The following is a 17,391-nucleotide window of genomic DNA, read 5'->3' as shown; positions in this document are numbered from 1 at the left end:
TTTACAATAGCAAAAACATGGAACCAACTGTGCTGCCCATCAAAAGAGGACTGGATTTAAAAAATGTGGTACATATACATAATGGAATATTACGCAACACAAAGAAGGACGAAATTATGAATTTTGCAGCAATTTGGATGGACTTAAAGTCTATAATACTGAGTGATGTATCACAGAAACAAAGAACCGAGTACCACACATTCTCACTCATAAGTGGACCTTGAACAATTATCAAAATACTATAAGAATATAAGAAAGGGATTGGCAGTAGTTTTGGAAACTGCTGAGGGAATGGGGGTGGGATTGGCAGTAGTGGGAAACTGCCAGGGAGGGGTGGGCATATCTCATCATCAAGGGTCCCTGCATAATTTATATAGCTAACCCTGAATTGCATCCCACATCTTCAAAGTTAAAAATAAAAAAAAAAAAAGAATCAAGGTGGCAAGGTGGTAGAATATGGGCTATGAGTTAATTATTATTTTAACAATTAAGGTTAATATTTTATAAGCCTTACCTTCTTTGAAAATTCCGCTGCTTTTTGTTCACTTTCTTCAACTTTTGCCTTGTTCACGCATGAATCTATTAAGACCAACCAAAAGTGATTAGAAATTATGATGTGAGATAACTAGGCAAAAGATACGGACTCTATCATTTTTACATCAATTGCTACTAAAGGAAAATTGACTTATACTGCACATAACTACCACATTTTCCTTTTTGGCATAATAACTGAATTAAGTGATAGTTTGCTGAGGCACAAAATCAAGCATAGATAAATATGTTTGACTAATCAGTGGGGCGTGGTGGCTCAGCCTGTAATCCCGCGCCTTAGGAGGCTGAGGTGAGTGAATTTCCTGAGCCCGTGGGTTTGAGACCCACCTGGGCAACTTGGTGAGACCTCATCTCTACAGTAAATCAAAAAAAAAAAAAAAAAATTAGCCGGGTGTGGTAGCACGCACCTATAGTTCCAGCTACTTGGAAGGCTGAGGCGGAAGGATCGCCAGAGCCCAGTAGGTCAAGGCTGTGGTGGCCAGGAGCAGCCACTGCACTCCAGTCTGGGCGACAGAGTGAGACGCTGAGTCAAAAAAATATATATATGTTTGACTAAATTATTTTTAAAGTATTCTACTATTTCAACTATTTTTCAACTTTCACAAATATAAAATTCTTCAAAAACTTTTTGAAGTTTATTATAGGTTCAGAGGTTATTAAGACTTAAAATGATCCTTCAAAAAAAGCCAGATGAAGAGAGAGAATAACATTTATTAATTCGGGCATCTTAGTGAAAAATTTTACTTAAGATCTGGGCTAAAGTATATCATGTACATAAGGAAACAAACTTCAAACTTCTCAGGTCCAATTAAACACTTCAGAATATAAATAACTGAAGAATCTCCTTTGGGCAATATAATAGCTCTCATTATTACATATGCATATATAAAGCCTATATTGTAGCTAACAATTCTGCACCTATTTATCCAAAATAAATGAAAACATATGCCTATACACAGACTTGTATATTAATGTTCATAGCACCTTTATTTATCATAGCCCCAAACTGACAAGAACTCAAAAGACTATCAACAAATGTATATATCAATAAATTGTGGTATATCTATATACTGGAATATTAGTCAGAAATATAAAGGAATTAACTATTGATACACGCAAAAAAAAACATGAATGAATCTCAAAATAATTATGCTGAATGTAAGAAGACAGAAAGGAAGTATATGCTATATATTTCTGTTTATATGAAATGTTAGAAACTGAAGCTAATATGAGAGAAACTATAAATAAAGTTAAACTTCTAAGACAGACATCAGTACCTGTCTCAGGATGTGAAGTGGGAAGCATGGGAAGGAGATACTAAAAGGAAAATACACAAACTTTAGTGGGTGACAGTGATGTTTATTATTTTGACTTTGAATATGGTTTTAAATGTACATAAAAATATCAAAATTTATCAAATTATATACTTTAAATATGGGTAGTTTTCTTATGTTAAATTGACTTAAATAAATCTTTTTTTTTTTAACTGTGACTGGAGCAAAGCAACTGAGAAGCAAAGTGATAAGTTATGAAGTCAAGAGGGGTCATATCTGTGCTGGGTTAACCATGGTTGGCAATAATTTTGATTCTGATTTAAATTTCAATGGAAAGGGCACTGGAGAGTTTTAGGCATAGATTTAATATGATCTTATTTATTAAAGATATTAAGACTTGAGAATCATGACATAAGAAGAGAAAATTTCTTCAGGTCAAAGTGATCTTAAAGTAGATATCCATAGATTTCCTAGAAGTTCTTGAAGCACCTGATAATTTTTGTGGTACAAACATGTGTGTATGTGCATGCTAATGAAAAGTTCCACAGCATTCATCAGCTTCTCACAAAGGGCTTTGCCCATAAAATATTAAGAACCATGTATATATTTGACTTACCTGATATTAGAGCTGAGAAAACTGAAACCTAGATAAGTTAAATGATTTGTTCATAATGACAGAGATGACATCCAGATGAGGTCATAATAAGTTTATGATGCTGACTATCCTCTCTCATCTGATCCCCTCAGCTCTCCTCACCCCAATGCTTTTGATTAATAGCATACAGTCATAAGTACCCGGCATATAGTATATAAAATAAATGTTTGCTGAACGCTAAACAAGCTAGCCAAAATCAGCACTAGAGTATGTATGTCAACTACGGTTCGCAACTGACTATAAACCAATACATATATTTGAAAATAGTCCCTTATGACACCCTCAACAAAATAAAAATTAAATTACTAAGTTTATCAAGCTCAGTGAAAAATATTCAGCAAGGCTGGCATTCACACTCACTGCTTGGGTAAGGTACATTGGCACAAACTTTCTAAAAAGCATTTAGCCTTTGAAAGTTCATGCCCTCACTTATAGGAATCAATTGCAAGGAAATAATGAGAAAAAGCCAAACACTTATATACAAGAATATTCACAGTAGAGATATTTATAATTGTGAAAACCTAAAAACAAACTAGATATATAATAAGGATTCATTACCATGATTATGATATTTTACAAAATGGAATATTATATAGAAATTAAGAGTCACATTTTGAAGGTTAATATGAAAAAATTCTCATAATTCTCCATGAAAAATCAATATACAGATATAGATAGATAAATAGATAATAAAGAGAGATATTAGAAAATGTACTGAGCTGGAAAGGGACCAGTGGTGATGTGATTGGTGGTTTGTCACATATATGTTTCTATATTGCCCACAATAAGTGTGCATTACATGTAAAACAGAAAGATAATACATAATACATAATAATAAGATATCATATTTGAATATTACTATGAGTCTTCCCTGAGCTATGGCATGAAAAATAATATATAAATGGCATTTAACAGCTATTGATTTCTTTAAAGACAAGACAAATGAGTCCATGCTTGAACCTTAGCAGTAGTGATTTCAATTAAGTATAAATAAAACTGCTTAACCATAAGGGAAGATAGCATAGCCTATTTCACAAGGGAAGTTTCACATCATCCTTCAGAGATTGTTCTGGAAAGATTGCTAACTACCAGTCTACAATGATATAAAGTCATTTCCTCAGCAATCCAAGAAGATAAATATGATCATCTCAAATTCTTTCTAAGATCTACCAAAATGTAAGTTGATCTACTTGATAACTTTAAAAGGTCTCAAGTTATTGAAATAAGTCTATATTTCTTTTCTCAAGTTTGAGCACTAATAACACAGCTATAATACTAATGAGGCCCTACTGTACACATGATTTCCACAAAATCTCTAAGGTATCAGTATAAAATGAATTAAAGGATTTCAGGGTCATGTTTCTAAATAGGAAAGCATTAATCTATAATAAGATACTGGTTTTTGTGGAGCAAGCTTAAACCAAATTCAGTAGTGCTGGAACTGATCAAATAGCTTAATATTTCTAATCACACAGGCAGAACTCTCACGGTCATCATAATGAACAAGTATAGCAACTGAGTACCCATGGATACAATGATTCATCAGATATGAAGTTCAGTGAGAGACCTACCTTTAAAAAGTGCCTATTATACAGAAAGCGTAAAAGACAATGAAAGGGCAGTGAGAATTATATTGCATACCTATCAGATGAGTGAAATCAATGTCCAGTCTTTGCCTATACTTGAAGTCTGGGTCCATACCACTGCAGTGCAGCACTATCTGTGAAACACACTCCTCAATTATTTTATAGTACTGTGGCCTGAAAAAAAGAAAGTATTCGTGAATACCTTTCCTACCTATGCAAATCATTCTTTAGAATGGATTCAGTAAATTAAAAGAACTAAATCCTTTTCTAGCACTGCTGTTAGAAAATCCTTCTAGCCATTACACTCCCTTAGGAGAAATATGTCTAAGCTTAAAGATGGTATGGATGTCACATGCCTAAATCCATTGTGATGTAATCAATTGCAAACATTTAGCGACTTAATATTCCAGTTTGCAGGAATTCATGTTTGCGTTTAAAGATACTTATCAACCTTATCTATTTACTTAAGCTATTGTTTCTAAAGGTAATGAAAATAAATAAACTGTTAGTCCTACATCTATGAATACAGAAATGGTTTTAGGCATCCACAGGTTCTCAATTTCAATAAGGGATGAGTTTCTTGGCATTAGATAGCAAGCAATGTCTTGAATTTACTACAGCACTTTTGCTCAAGATAGCTATAACAGCTTACAAAACTGGACTGAGCCACTTATGTTACAGACTATTCCAAAGATCTATTTATGCAACATATTTTAAAAGATCCATTTTATGAAAGCATACACACTTGATATGCATGGCTATAGCCTCAATTTGTTTAAAGTGTCAAAGGTTTTAAAACATATCCTAATTCTATAATCTATCAAGGTAATTCTGGCTTTAAAAATGACCACTTGCATACTGCAAAATTTTTTAAAAGGTACTTTTGCATTAAAATTTCAGGAAGATTAAGTATTTGTCAGGGGTTAATAAATTCAACAGAGAAAAATAAGTAAGAAGTACTACTGTAGACAAATTATGACATAAACATCCCTAAATATAGTATGCTGATGACTAGCCAACCTACTAAAAGTTTGAAAATGAACCAAATAGATTCTAATCACTCTTCTATGCCTTTGTCATACGGCTGGTTCCAAGAATAAGAACAAATAACAATATACATTGTACATCTGGGCCTTAAGTCATCATCAGGTGTAGGGTAAATAATATTGGATTATAATCTCATTTTAGTCAAAGATTCTTTGGGTAATTAAGGAAAGCACAACAATTCTCTTTGAACCCAGGTTAATCATCCCTAAGTAAAATAAAAGTACTTGCCACACTTCTACCTCTCATGGATGTTCTTAGGATGAAAAGGATTCCATATGAGAGTAACTTCCCATATATTCATGGTTACTGAGAAACGAATACTTTCCACACAAATGACATCTCTAGATAACTAAGTACCCGTGGGCATCGTACCACTTCTAAGTTTGCCAGAACTTAATTTAGAAAACAACAATCATTTTTAATGCATTGCCATCTTTCCTGCTTAAAAAAGTACATAATTTAACATTTTATGTATTTTAAACATTTTTTTATGCCTCTGTAACATCATAATGCCCATCAAATTATTGTGCTGGTCTGAACTATAATAGGTCTCTATGTTGCTTTAGAGCTGTCACTTTTTTTTTTTTTTTTAACAATCATACCTGACCTCATGATAGCCTTCCTTTTCCCTTTAATCAAGCAAGTTTTGAAAAATCAAAAAGCCTAGGTTGCCAGAATTTCATGTGAATTAGAGTATGAAGAACAACTAAGAGTTTCTTGAACCATTAAATATAAGATCATGTCTACCAGCCTGTGGATAATTTCAGTCACTCAGAAACATTTTATAACTTTCTTGTTTTTAGATATATATTCCCAGTTAACTAGATTCTAAAAACTTGATGTATTATTATACTCATTTATTTTGAAGAATGACATTACTGAACATAAAACAAATATTAGCATTATTATTTTCTTAGATGCTAAGATCACATTTATTACTAGATAAATACTATTAACAGACAAATAATAGTAAAACCTCACTTGTTAAAATACACAAAATAAAACCCTAAAAGTTCTACTCTAAAATCTGCAGTGCTTTCTCTGTGGCACCACTACCTAACAAGAAAATTAATCACAGGGTCAGTAAAATCCATTGGGTTCCTTGCTATAAAAAGTCCTATTGCTGGGTTATTCCAGTTTTAGAAGTAGATATCTGCCTTCTGGCCCTACTAAAAATAAATGAACACCTTTTAAAAGCATTACCTAAAGTAGTCAAACTCTTATACTTTTTGTATATATGAATATATTGCCTAGGCCACACTACATTGCTAATTTTCCTTCAATATCCAATTTAAATTATAAAAATAGTACTCTTAGAACTGACTCTTACCTGATGTAATAATCATTTCTGATGAGCAAAAAATGTTGTAGAATGGATAGTAAGTAATTTTCAGCAGCAGTGTCCTTCAACATATTATACAGAAGATGATACACTTCATTCATATCAGTAGAAAGTAAGTAAAGGAAAAAAATCAAAGATTCCTGATGAAAGTTTAACTTATAACAAAAGCAGCTTAATTTCTTAAAATACTTATTTATCATCTTGCTTCTATTACTGTTTCTAAACCTTCAACTCCATGAGTCAGTATTTAAACATCTACATCAAAAATTAAAATTATTCTATGGAATTATATTAATTAATTAAAATGATTCTACAGAATCATTTAAATTTTCTACTAGAGAAACAGACCCAAAGAGAATTCCAAGACCATTTGACTGTCAAAACATTAAATGATCAGTTATTCATTATATTTTAAAATCCACCTATAGCTGGTACCATTGGAAAAGTAACACCATCAGTGTAAACAGTTTCCTTCTGCACTCCTTGTCATTGTGACAGAGGACCTATATTATTCATGCAAGCCACTACTACTCTATTTTCACTGCCACATGAGATAGAAGGAAAATGAGCATGCTGTGAACTGCTAAAAGGTCACTAAACCAGTTTTATTCTATCCAGATAAAATACTTACCAAATCTGAAACTATTATCACTTGCATTCATTTGTATTTCAATATTTGATAAAAGACAGAAAGTCGGGACAAATGAAAGTTGAAGCATATTTTTCTTTCTTTTTTTGAGTCAGAATCTCATTCTGTCGCCCACGCTAGAGTGCGGTGGCACGCTCACGGCCACTGCAGCCTTGACCTTCTGGGCTCAGGTGATCCTTCTGCCTCAGCCTTCCCAGTAGCGGGAACTACAGGCGTGAGTTACCATGCATGGGTAATTTTTCTTGATTTCTTGTAGATACAAGGTCTCAACCAAGTTGGCCAGACTGGTCTCAAACCCCTGAGCTCAGGTAATCCTCTCATCTTGGCCTCCCAAAGTGCTGGGATTACAGGCTTGAGCCACCACGCCCAGCAGCATATTTCTCTTAAGATATAAAAAACAGTGGTAGAAGTTTAGATGCTTTTAGTAAACAAGAAATCAGATTTCAAAAATGGATTCACTTCTATAATAAAAGTGAGGACCTGGAAAATCAATGTAAAATAAAGGTAAAAGACAAGCTATAATCCAACATCCTAAAAATAACCTGAAATGTCAACATTTTCTCCAAAGTAGAATTAAGTATATGAAAAATCACTTCATAGAACTCACATAAGAGTGGTGTGTTAAAGTCTCATGAGGTCCCTTTAAATGCCTATGGAATGAATCCAAAAAATAGCTTTCTAGTAAAGTGTGATTATACAAGAAATCTATGTAAAGTAAAACATTTATTAATTGACATAAAAAGCATTTAGTATTACAGAAGTCACTGTAGACTGGTGTCACTAATGATGAATAAAAATTATTCCTTATAATAATAACACTGTTATTTGTTGCACACACATTTATCTAACACCTATGTGTAAGACTTTCATAGGAGCACTGGAAGAAAAAGATGAGATATAACATCTCTGCCCTCAATCTCACGGGGGCAGAGAAGTGTACATAAATAAAATAGAACAAACAAAGTACTGTGGGTGTTTCACGGAGAGGAATATTACTTCCAGCTTTTGGGGAGGGCGTGTTGAGGAAGAAAGGGAAAAACACATCACTGAGAAAAAGTCCAACTCAAAGGTCACTTTGGTTCTGAAGTGTTTCCCAACTTCCCCAGAATCCATATGTAAGACATTTAATGGGAGTGAAACAAATGGCCAGCAATGCTATGACAAACATCTCTCAGGTTTAAAATCATTTTATATAAAATTGTTGCCAAAGGAAGGTTATATGCTAGCTGTATTTGATTCAGATGCCTCTGCCACATAGGCCTATTATAGTCAGATATTACTGCATCTAAACATTTTTGCCATTGTTAAAAAACACAAATATTTTAATAGAGAATAAAATATTTATTTGAATTGAATTATGTCTCTAAGTCATCAGAGTACCATTTAATAAACTGAAAAAGTATATTACTTACAGTCACATAAGAACCCAGTGAACCTTTCCCCAAAAATCTTTATACTTAAGATATACTGCCTCAGGCTCTTCTCTATTCAAGAACACTGAGCAGTGTATACAAAAAATACAGCGAGGCATTGAGCAGATTTCAATATATTCTGTGTAAATCATCAGGATAGTCTGACAATTCCTCAGCATGAATCTCAAGGACAGCATCATAGTGAGGTTCTAATGTAAACAAAAGTATGTAAATTGGGCTGGCAGACAAGAACTCTAATAATGGTCCACAAAATCACCCTCAAATCCCTTTTTCACAATACACACAAATTTTTTTGTGTGTGGTTTGTCAAAGGATATTCCATTTCTGCTCGAATGTCATTGAGACGATGTGATAATTCAGTTAGGTCATCCTCTTTGTTCTCATCAAATACTCTCAACTGAATATCAAGCTCATCATTCTCTTTTTCTTTTAGATCCTAATGTATAAACATAAAACTTAACAGACAAATAACAGTTTGACAACACCATACTTTGATAATGAAGGGCAGAACACAATTATTCTTTTATACACACAGAAGCAATTTCAAATATTGACCGAGGCACTTGGTTTCCTGAAAGTAAAAGTAGCTAAGTTTTTCTATTGCAAAATAAAAGAACCTCATTGCATTCATTGCATTTTCTTTCCATGCCCCAGATTTTGATTATTCACATTAAAAAATTAACGATCACTCCTACAACAGAAAAAAAAAAACCTAATTGCTAACAACCCAAATTAAATGTTGTCGTTTTGACTAAACACACTAATCAAAGACTGCAAAAGAACTCATGCAGTTAGAACATTCACATATGCCTCTGGCAAAAAATGCAAATATAGATCAATTGTATTAGTGAAGAACAAATGCAAGGATATATTCAAGCACAACAGTCCCAAGTATGGCAAGAAAAGTTGTATAAACAAATTTATTTTAAATGATATTTTGTAATTTTAAAGCAAAAAGGCATTAGAACTTTTTACCAAGTAGTACATCTGGCCTCCTCCCCCACCTTTCATTTTTGCTTAGCCTAATCACAAAATACCAACCTGGGCATAAAAGATATGTTTTTGTAATACATTTTAAGCACATGCATTACAAACCTTCAATAATTTTTAACATAACAGTATTAAAAAACTTTGGAAGCATGCCACACTAGAGATTGTTGGACTTAATATATATCACCTGGAATATCTTTTAATATGTGTCCATTAAGTTGCAGCTTTCAAAACCCAAACTGATCATCACAACTGTGAATGCTCAAAGGTGATACCAAAAGTGGGACTAGGATGTTCAGAGTTGAGCTTGAACTCTAAAAGGAAATGCAAGCATGGGGTACTTCAAATTAGGTGGATAAAATAAAATGGATGCATTTCTAGTTTCTATTTTTATTCAATAGAATAATTGTAAATGGAGATGTAATCACTATTACTGTAGCCAAACACACATTTAAGCAATCTCAAGATGCTCTTTTTCTAATATTCACATACATAATAATGTACTGAAAAATTATCTACAGAGCATATGAAAATACTTGTTTCTACATAATTTTATATAAAACAAATAAATGTATTCACACTTAGTTTCCTCTATAGTAATAACTTGCTGTAAGTCTAGTTTTCTACTTTCAAAGGGAATAAAAATATTTATTGGACTGCAAAATTATCTAACATTGGTGGGTCATAATATCGGGTGATTTCTGAACTCTAGAAAAATCAAAGAAGGTTGACACACCCAATATGCGGATCACTGCAGAAACAACATAAGAATAGACTTATTCTTATGGCATGGTATATTCTCTCTTAGGCATCCATCAAAAAACTTGGATACTTTCAAATAGGTTTGGAAAATTAAAAAATATAAGTTAAATATTGTCATTTAATTAGCACCAGAACTTTGCAAAACATGGAAGTCGGTCTGCATAATTAAAATATGTTCAGTGGAAAAAAAACTTGTTAAATGTGCAATTTAGTTCTTAGTTAGGTCCAGACATTATTTATACTATAGATAGTATATGAGTAAATATATTACAATGTGAAATTTTAGACATGTATAATATTCTGTAAATATCTTTATTAATAACATCCTAACTCTGTTAAAATACAGTAGGTTCTCTATTTAATGTTGTCAATAGGTTCTTGAAAACTGTAACTTGTAGCAAAATGATGTATAACAAAACCAATTCTTTTTCTCATCACATTATAATGAAACGACCTGCTGTACATAGCTTTGCTTCAAGTCACAGCTTCCAAGAACCTATCAATGAAATTGAGGACTTACTGTAAATACATATGTATACATACATACAGGCACATATATATGATCGTATGTATAAAACTTCCTTTTAGCCAAATGTCAAATCTTGAAAGATATGTCCATAAATTCTTGATAACATAAACATTTAATGAATTAATGCAAATTTTTATATAGTATAATTAATGAGCATCCTATAAAAGAAAATGAAAATACAACACTAAATTTTTATATTTTAAAATGTAGAATACCATAAAATTACTGAATTACATTATTAAATGAAATAGTAAAAATACGCTTGTTACTTTTTAACAGACTTGCTGTATAGAGATGAAAACTATTTTTGCAGAATCCCTGAAATATGTAATCATGTTTCTATAACATAGTGTACTTCAAAAGAAATCAAAATCAATTACCAGTACACTACTGATTACCAAACAACCAAAATTGAGTCTTCAAAAGAACAGGAAAGAGTTGTCAGTTTATTTTTTTGAAAGCAGGATTTATTGAGAGGACAGAAAAGCTCCCACAGTGGAAGGGGACCTGAGAGGGTTGCCCAAGTTTGTCAGTTTTTAAAAAGAGATAAAGTATGCCCAACTGCCTACAAACATAATTTCTTACTGTTGCTTCTTCACATACCCAATTTACCTAATATTTGCTTAATGTATTTAACTAAATAAAAGGCAGATGGCGGAAACTTCGTAAGAAATCAAAGTAAATTAAGTACAGAGCAAATACTATTTTAAAAATCACTGTAGAGTTTGTAACAATTCATTTATTCCAAATTACTAAAGCAAATTTATCAATAGTAAATTTTCCATATGAATGAGATAAAAACTTTCTCATGCCGGGCTCAGTGGCTCAGCCTGTAGTCCCGCGCCTTTGGGAGGCTGAGGTGAGTGGATTGCCTGAGCCCGCGGATTCGAGACCCACCTGGGCAACTTGGTAAGACCTCATCTCTACAATAAATAAAAAAATTAGCTGGGCGTGATAGCGCGCGCCTATCGTTCCAGCTACTTGGAAGGCTGAGGCGGAAGGATCACTGGAGCCCAGCAGGTCGAGGCTGCGGTGGCCGGGAGCGGCCACTGCACTCAGTCTGGGCGACAGAGTGAGACTCCAACTCAAAAAAAAAAAAACTTTCAAGGCATAGGGAGGAGGCGGAATCTTCAAAACAAATTTTTATAGAACGTAATTAAAACAATTGCCTTGTCTTGAGGATTCTGAGGATTATTATTAAAAAGCTCCACTCTACTATAATATTTTGCTGATCTCAAAAGTTACTGAGATACTAAGAACTATTTTTCCTTAATACTTAATGGTTCTAGGTAAGTATAATTTTTCATCCATGTAGAAACTATTAGTCCTGCCCATGTCTAATTTGCTGCTTTGAATATGCTATATTTTAGAAAACTTGTTAGAACTACGTAGAAAGTAAGAATAAATAGAAAAACAGGTAAGGATTCTAAAAGCTCATCTATGAATATATTATTAAGCCTTACTTCATATGTAAAAGATATCCAATGTTACTATAAATTCTAGTGGCTTAAATTTAAATATTTAGTTAACTAGATAGTGAGTTAATTAAATAATAATTGACATGGGATGTATCTAACATACATGAACTCATGACTAGTCTATCTGTTCCAAATTGTGATAAACCACAACAACAGTAGTGGAATCTATTGTACAAAAGAAATGATCTCCAATCTTCTCAAGGACCCTGTTGGTTCTGTTCCAAAACTTGAGGAACAGAAACGTAACACTTCCCACTTTTTTCTTGCTGAGAAATCACTGAGATCTGAGGGGCAGGGCATATTGAAGAGATGTGATACTTAAAGAAAAGTCTTATTGGAAGTATATATTAAGAATACTAGTGGCTTGAAAATGTGGTGGGAGGAAGATAATGAAGGAATGATTAATTTCTTGACTAGCCATTTAATAGTATAAAGTAGAAAATGAATATTGAATTATAAATAGACAGAGGGAAATGAAAGATTGAAGAGTAATAGCAACAACTAAGCCAGAAAACACAGCATATTAGTAAATGAGTAGAGGTAGCCAGCAAATATCCAAAGATTACATAACTAGCCCAGTCAGAACAAGCGTGGACACCAACAAGAAGACAACTCAAAAGCAAACTAGAATCAATACTATAAGATTATTTCTAGCTGCCTAAGGCCACAGAATTTTAAGGAGAAATTAGTGATAAAACAAGAATAAACATATGCTACATGCACTATAATTTGTGAATGAAATGTGCCAAACTACACACTGAACCTCTATATGGGTCACATAAAATGTTGCTTTGATTCACTACATCCAATTCCTTGGTTTTTAAAGTCAAGAATTAATGAACTACTCATGACAGGATTGACATCGAAATTTGCAAAACCTAGTAGACCCAATCATACATCTTCCTGAAATGGGTTTAAATAGACCCATCACACAACTACTCTCAGTTAAGAGTATCCCATCATACACTACTGATGCATGCTACAAAACTGGTTCCTCACCAGAAAACTTCCCAGATTTTGGTATTTCTAGTAAATTAGGTCTTGTGTACAGGCTCATGGACATTTGTTGTTTTTTTTCTTTTCTCAGTCCTTTTTTCCCCCTTCCTCACTTTTACTTCTTGTCTCTCTAGTGTGTTCTAAGGAGCTTAAATGATGAGACTAATGAGATTTTACTTGTCTCCTTTAGTAATACCATGACCTTGAATAAAGTCACTCATCAGTTAACACACTTAATAAAATACAGAGCCACAAGGAGTTTTACTTATATTTATAGAATAAGTGTGCTGATTTATCTTAGATCCAGTCTTAAAAAGTCGTTTCAAAAATGTTTTTATAACACTATCACAGAGCAAATATTCACATTCAATTTAATAAATAAAATTGTTTTTCATTAGAAAGATTCCTAAAGCTCTATAACAAGAGTACCATTCTTAAACAATATTATCTAGAATATACTAATCAAAACTCGATGAATACTCATGCTAAATACAAATAAAAATAAATCTATCAAAGAGGAAAGCAGAAAGTTTTAAAAATTGAAACTGCAAAAATTCCTCAGTCTTTTGTTTTCTGAATTCAATATTCAAAGAAAAGAAGTTCCTTTTTGACTTGAAGAAGACAAAAACCAAAAATCAAAAACACATCATTTCTGGGCAAATCATGAGTTGAATCCTCAATCACCCTTTGTTTTTTGTTTTGTTTTGTTTTTTGCTTTTTTTTGAGTTGGAGTCTCACTCTGTCACCCAGACTGGAGTGCAGTGACCGCTCCCGGCCACCGCAGCCTCGACCTGCTGGGCTCCGGCGATCCTTCCACCTCAGCCTTCCGAGTAGCCAGAATTATAGGCATGCGCTACCACGCCCGGCTGATTTTTTGATTTATTGTAGAGATGAGGTCTCACTGCCCAGGTGGGTCTCGAACCCGCAGGCTTAGGCAATCCACTAACCTCAGGCTCCCAAAGGCGCGGGATTACAGGCTGAGCCACCGAGCCCGGCTTCTCAATCACACTTTGTATATAGAAACCCATATTACTACAAGATTAAAAAAAAAAAAAACTTACTCAGCAAGGTGTGGTAGCTCACACCTGTAATCCCAGTACTTAGGAAGGCCAAGGCAGAATTGCTTGAGACCAGGAGTTTGAAATCAGCCTGGGCAACATAACGAGATCTCACTTCTACAAAAAATCAAAAAATTAGTCAAGCGTGGATGGCACGTGCCTGTAGTCCCTGCTACTCAGAAGACTGAGGTGGAAGGATCACCTGAGTCCAAGAGGTTGAGGCTGTGGTAAGTCATGATTGTGCCACCACACTTTGACCTGGGTAACCGAGTAAGATACCTGACTCAAAAAAAAACTTACAAAATGCCTAATGCTTTACAAAAGAATACAGCAAAGTCAAGGCACATTCAATTCATTTACTGTTTCAGGAAGTACAATGGTCCAAAGTGATAAAAAATATTAAAGTTCATCAATATAATAAATATGTACAAGCAACTTACTGGTAACATTGTTTTTAGTCCTGAACGGAGAAATTCATTCCTTAAATGTATTCGAAAATCAAGCTCATAAGGAGAAGTCACAAGGGCATTTATAAACTGCATGCAGGCCACCTGCAATTAGAAAGCAAATTTTGTTAAAAAACATATTTAAATAAACAAGATACTTAATGCATTCAGATAATACATTCACTAAAGGTGTACGTGATTGCCAAGAAACGTCAATATTTCTACAAGTGTAACGATGATTATGACTTGAGATTATAAACAACAAAATTAACAATAAAGTTTCTGATGTCCAAAATAATTCTAACAAAGATGTGATGGATGGTCATGTATGTTGTGCTTTTTAAAACAATATGAAGGGATATTCAACTCTCTCTGAGAAACCCAAGGTTCCAAAAGTGTGCATATGAAGTCTTTTGAAAAGATCATGAAATGTATCTTGCATATCCAGCTGTCCTCAGAGTGCACTTGGCCTCAATTCTACACGGTTATAAACACTTTTCTAAAATAAATCAAGTACAGCTATAAAAGTACCCTAATATTAGACAGGGAACAGAGATAACTTGAAAAAAATTATTGCACTGATTTACACTCTCTCCATCCTCTTATTAGGATTATTTGCACAAAATAAATAAAGTATTAGAATATATAATTAAGGTGAATTAGCTTACTAGGTATGAAAAAATTAATGCAAGTAAATTAAGATCAACTGGAAGGCACTGTGACACTAATACTAATGCACATTGCATAATAAAGTATGTATAAGACTTGTTTTCAAATAACGAGTTTTATTAAATATATTCATACTGGAAAATGAGTTCTGCTTTTATTATCTTCTGATTTTGAGGGGACTTCTTATTTTCTGGCTAATTTTTTTTTTTTTTTTGAGTGGAAGTCTCACTCTGTCGCCCAGACTGGAGTGCAGTGGCCGCTTCCGGCCACCGCAGCCTCGACCTGCTGGGCTCCGGCGATCCTTCCGCCTCAGCCTTCCGAGTAGCTGGAACTACAGGCATGCGCTACCACGCCCGGCTGATTTTTTGATTTATTGTAGAGATGAGGTCTCGCTGCCCAGGCGGGTCTCGAACCCGCGGGCTCAGGCAATCCACTCACCTCAGCCTCCCAAAGGCGCGGGATTACAGGCTGAGCCACCGAGCCCGGCTTTTTCTGGCTAATTTTAAGCATGAAAGGAATCAACAAAATGCAAAATGCCAGGTGTTCCAGATATCATTCCTGAATAGCGTTTTTTTTTAAAATGCTGCTCAAATCTAAGGCAACTGGTTAAAGGCTTAATTGAATATCTGCCATTTAAATTTATTATTATTATTTATTTATTTATTTACTTATTTTTTTGAGTTGGAGTCTCACTCTGTCGCCCAGACTGGAGTGCAGTGGCTGCTCCCGGCCACCGCAGCGTCGACCTGCTGGGCATCGGCGATCCTTCCGCCTCAGCCTTCCGAGTAGCCGAAATTACAGGCACGCTACTACGCCCCGCTAATTTTTTGATTTATTGTAGAGATGCGGTCTTGCCTGCCCAGGCGGGTCTCGAACCCGCGGGCTCAGGCAATCCACTCACCTCAGCTTCCCAAAGGCGCGGGATTACAGGCTGAGCTACCGAGCCCGGCTTAAATTTATTATTTTTAAAGCATGCAATGAGTAGAAGAGTGCTCACAGAGCTAACTGCAAGGGGACTCCTAGAAAGTACCAACTATAGTAAAGATATTAAGTACTTATAGAAAGGGACACACAGAAATCAAGTAAGTATGCGAAAAACACATCACTGAAAGAAAAATATTTCATATATATTTTGACTTAACTTCTCCCAACCTATTGGGATAGGGTTAGTTTTTTTTTTTTTTGAGTTGGAGTCCCACTCTGTCGCCCAGACTGGAGTGCCGTGGCCACTCCCAGCCACCGCAGCCTCGACCTGCTGGGCTCCGGCGATCCTTCCGCCTCAGCCTTCCAAGGAGCTGGAACTACAGGCGTGTGCTACCATGCCTGGCTGATTTTTTGATTTATTGTAGAGATGAGGTCTCGCTGCCCAGGCGGGTCTCGAACCCTCGGGCTCAGGCAATCCACTGACCTCAGCCTCCCAAAGGCGCGGGATTACAGGCTGAGCCACCGAGCCTGGCTTAGGGTTAGTTTTTTCAAGATAGGGAGAAAAGATTAAAAGGTATATTTTGGCCAGGCTCGGTGGCTCAGCCTGTAATCCTAGCACTTTGGGAGGCTGAGGCGAGTGGACTGCCTGAGCCTGAGGGTTCGAGATCAGCCCTGGCAACTTGGTGAGAACCCGTTTCTATAATAAATAAATCAAAAATTAGCCGGGCGTGGTAGCGCGTGCCTGTAGTTCTGGCTACTTGAAAGGCCCAGTTGGTCGATGCTGGGGTGGCCATGAGTGTGCCACTGCACTCCAGCCTGGGCAACAGAGTGAGACTCCAACTCAAAAAAAAAAAATGTATGTTTGACCTTTATATCTATATTTTATATATTTAAGCTACTTTTTGGTAGATTTGCCCATCTGCCTCACACCTAGGTTCAAAAATCAAAAGCTGCAGGCCTTAAGGTGGCTGATTAAAGTTGTTTCTAACATCCCTAGATAT

General features: G+C 34.9%; 1 protein-coding gene across 1 annotated transcript in view; it reads right to left on the bottom strand.

The window, feature by feature from the left end:
* DIAPH2 (diaphanous related formin 2) overlaps window positions 1–17,391 on the bottom strand; it is a 650,570-nt gene that overhangs the window by 616,628 nt on the left and 16,551 nt on the right. The window contains exons 5-9 of the mRNA XM_021706787.1: window positions 14,792–14,902; window positions 8,856–8,974; window positions 6,445–6,561; window positions 4,123–4,241; window positions 515–579 (exon numbers count right to left, since the gene is read on the bottom strand). Coding sequence (XP_021562462.1) covers window positions 515–579; window positions 4,123–4,241; window positions 6,445–6,561; window positions 8,856–8,974; window positions 14,792–14,902 — 531 coding nt within the window. The remainder of the gene's footprint in view (window positions 1–514; window positions 580–4,122; window positions 4,242–6,444; window positions 6,562–8,855; window positions 8,975–14,791; window positions 14,903–17,391) is intronic.

This window comes from Carlito syrichta, unplaced genomic scaffold (genome assembly GCF_000164805.1).
Source record: "Carlito syrichta isolate Samal-C Ts95f unplaced genomic scaffold, Tarsius_syrichta-2.0.1 Scaffold316004, whole genome shotgun sequence".
Classification (NCBI taxonomy): domain Eukaryota; kingdom Metazoa; phylum Chordata; class Mammalia; order Primates; family Tarsiidae; genus Carlito; species Carlito syrichta.
The sequence above is the reverse complement of the archived record's forward strand: the minus strand, read 5'-3'. Positions and strand labels throughout refer to the sequence as shown.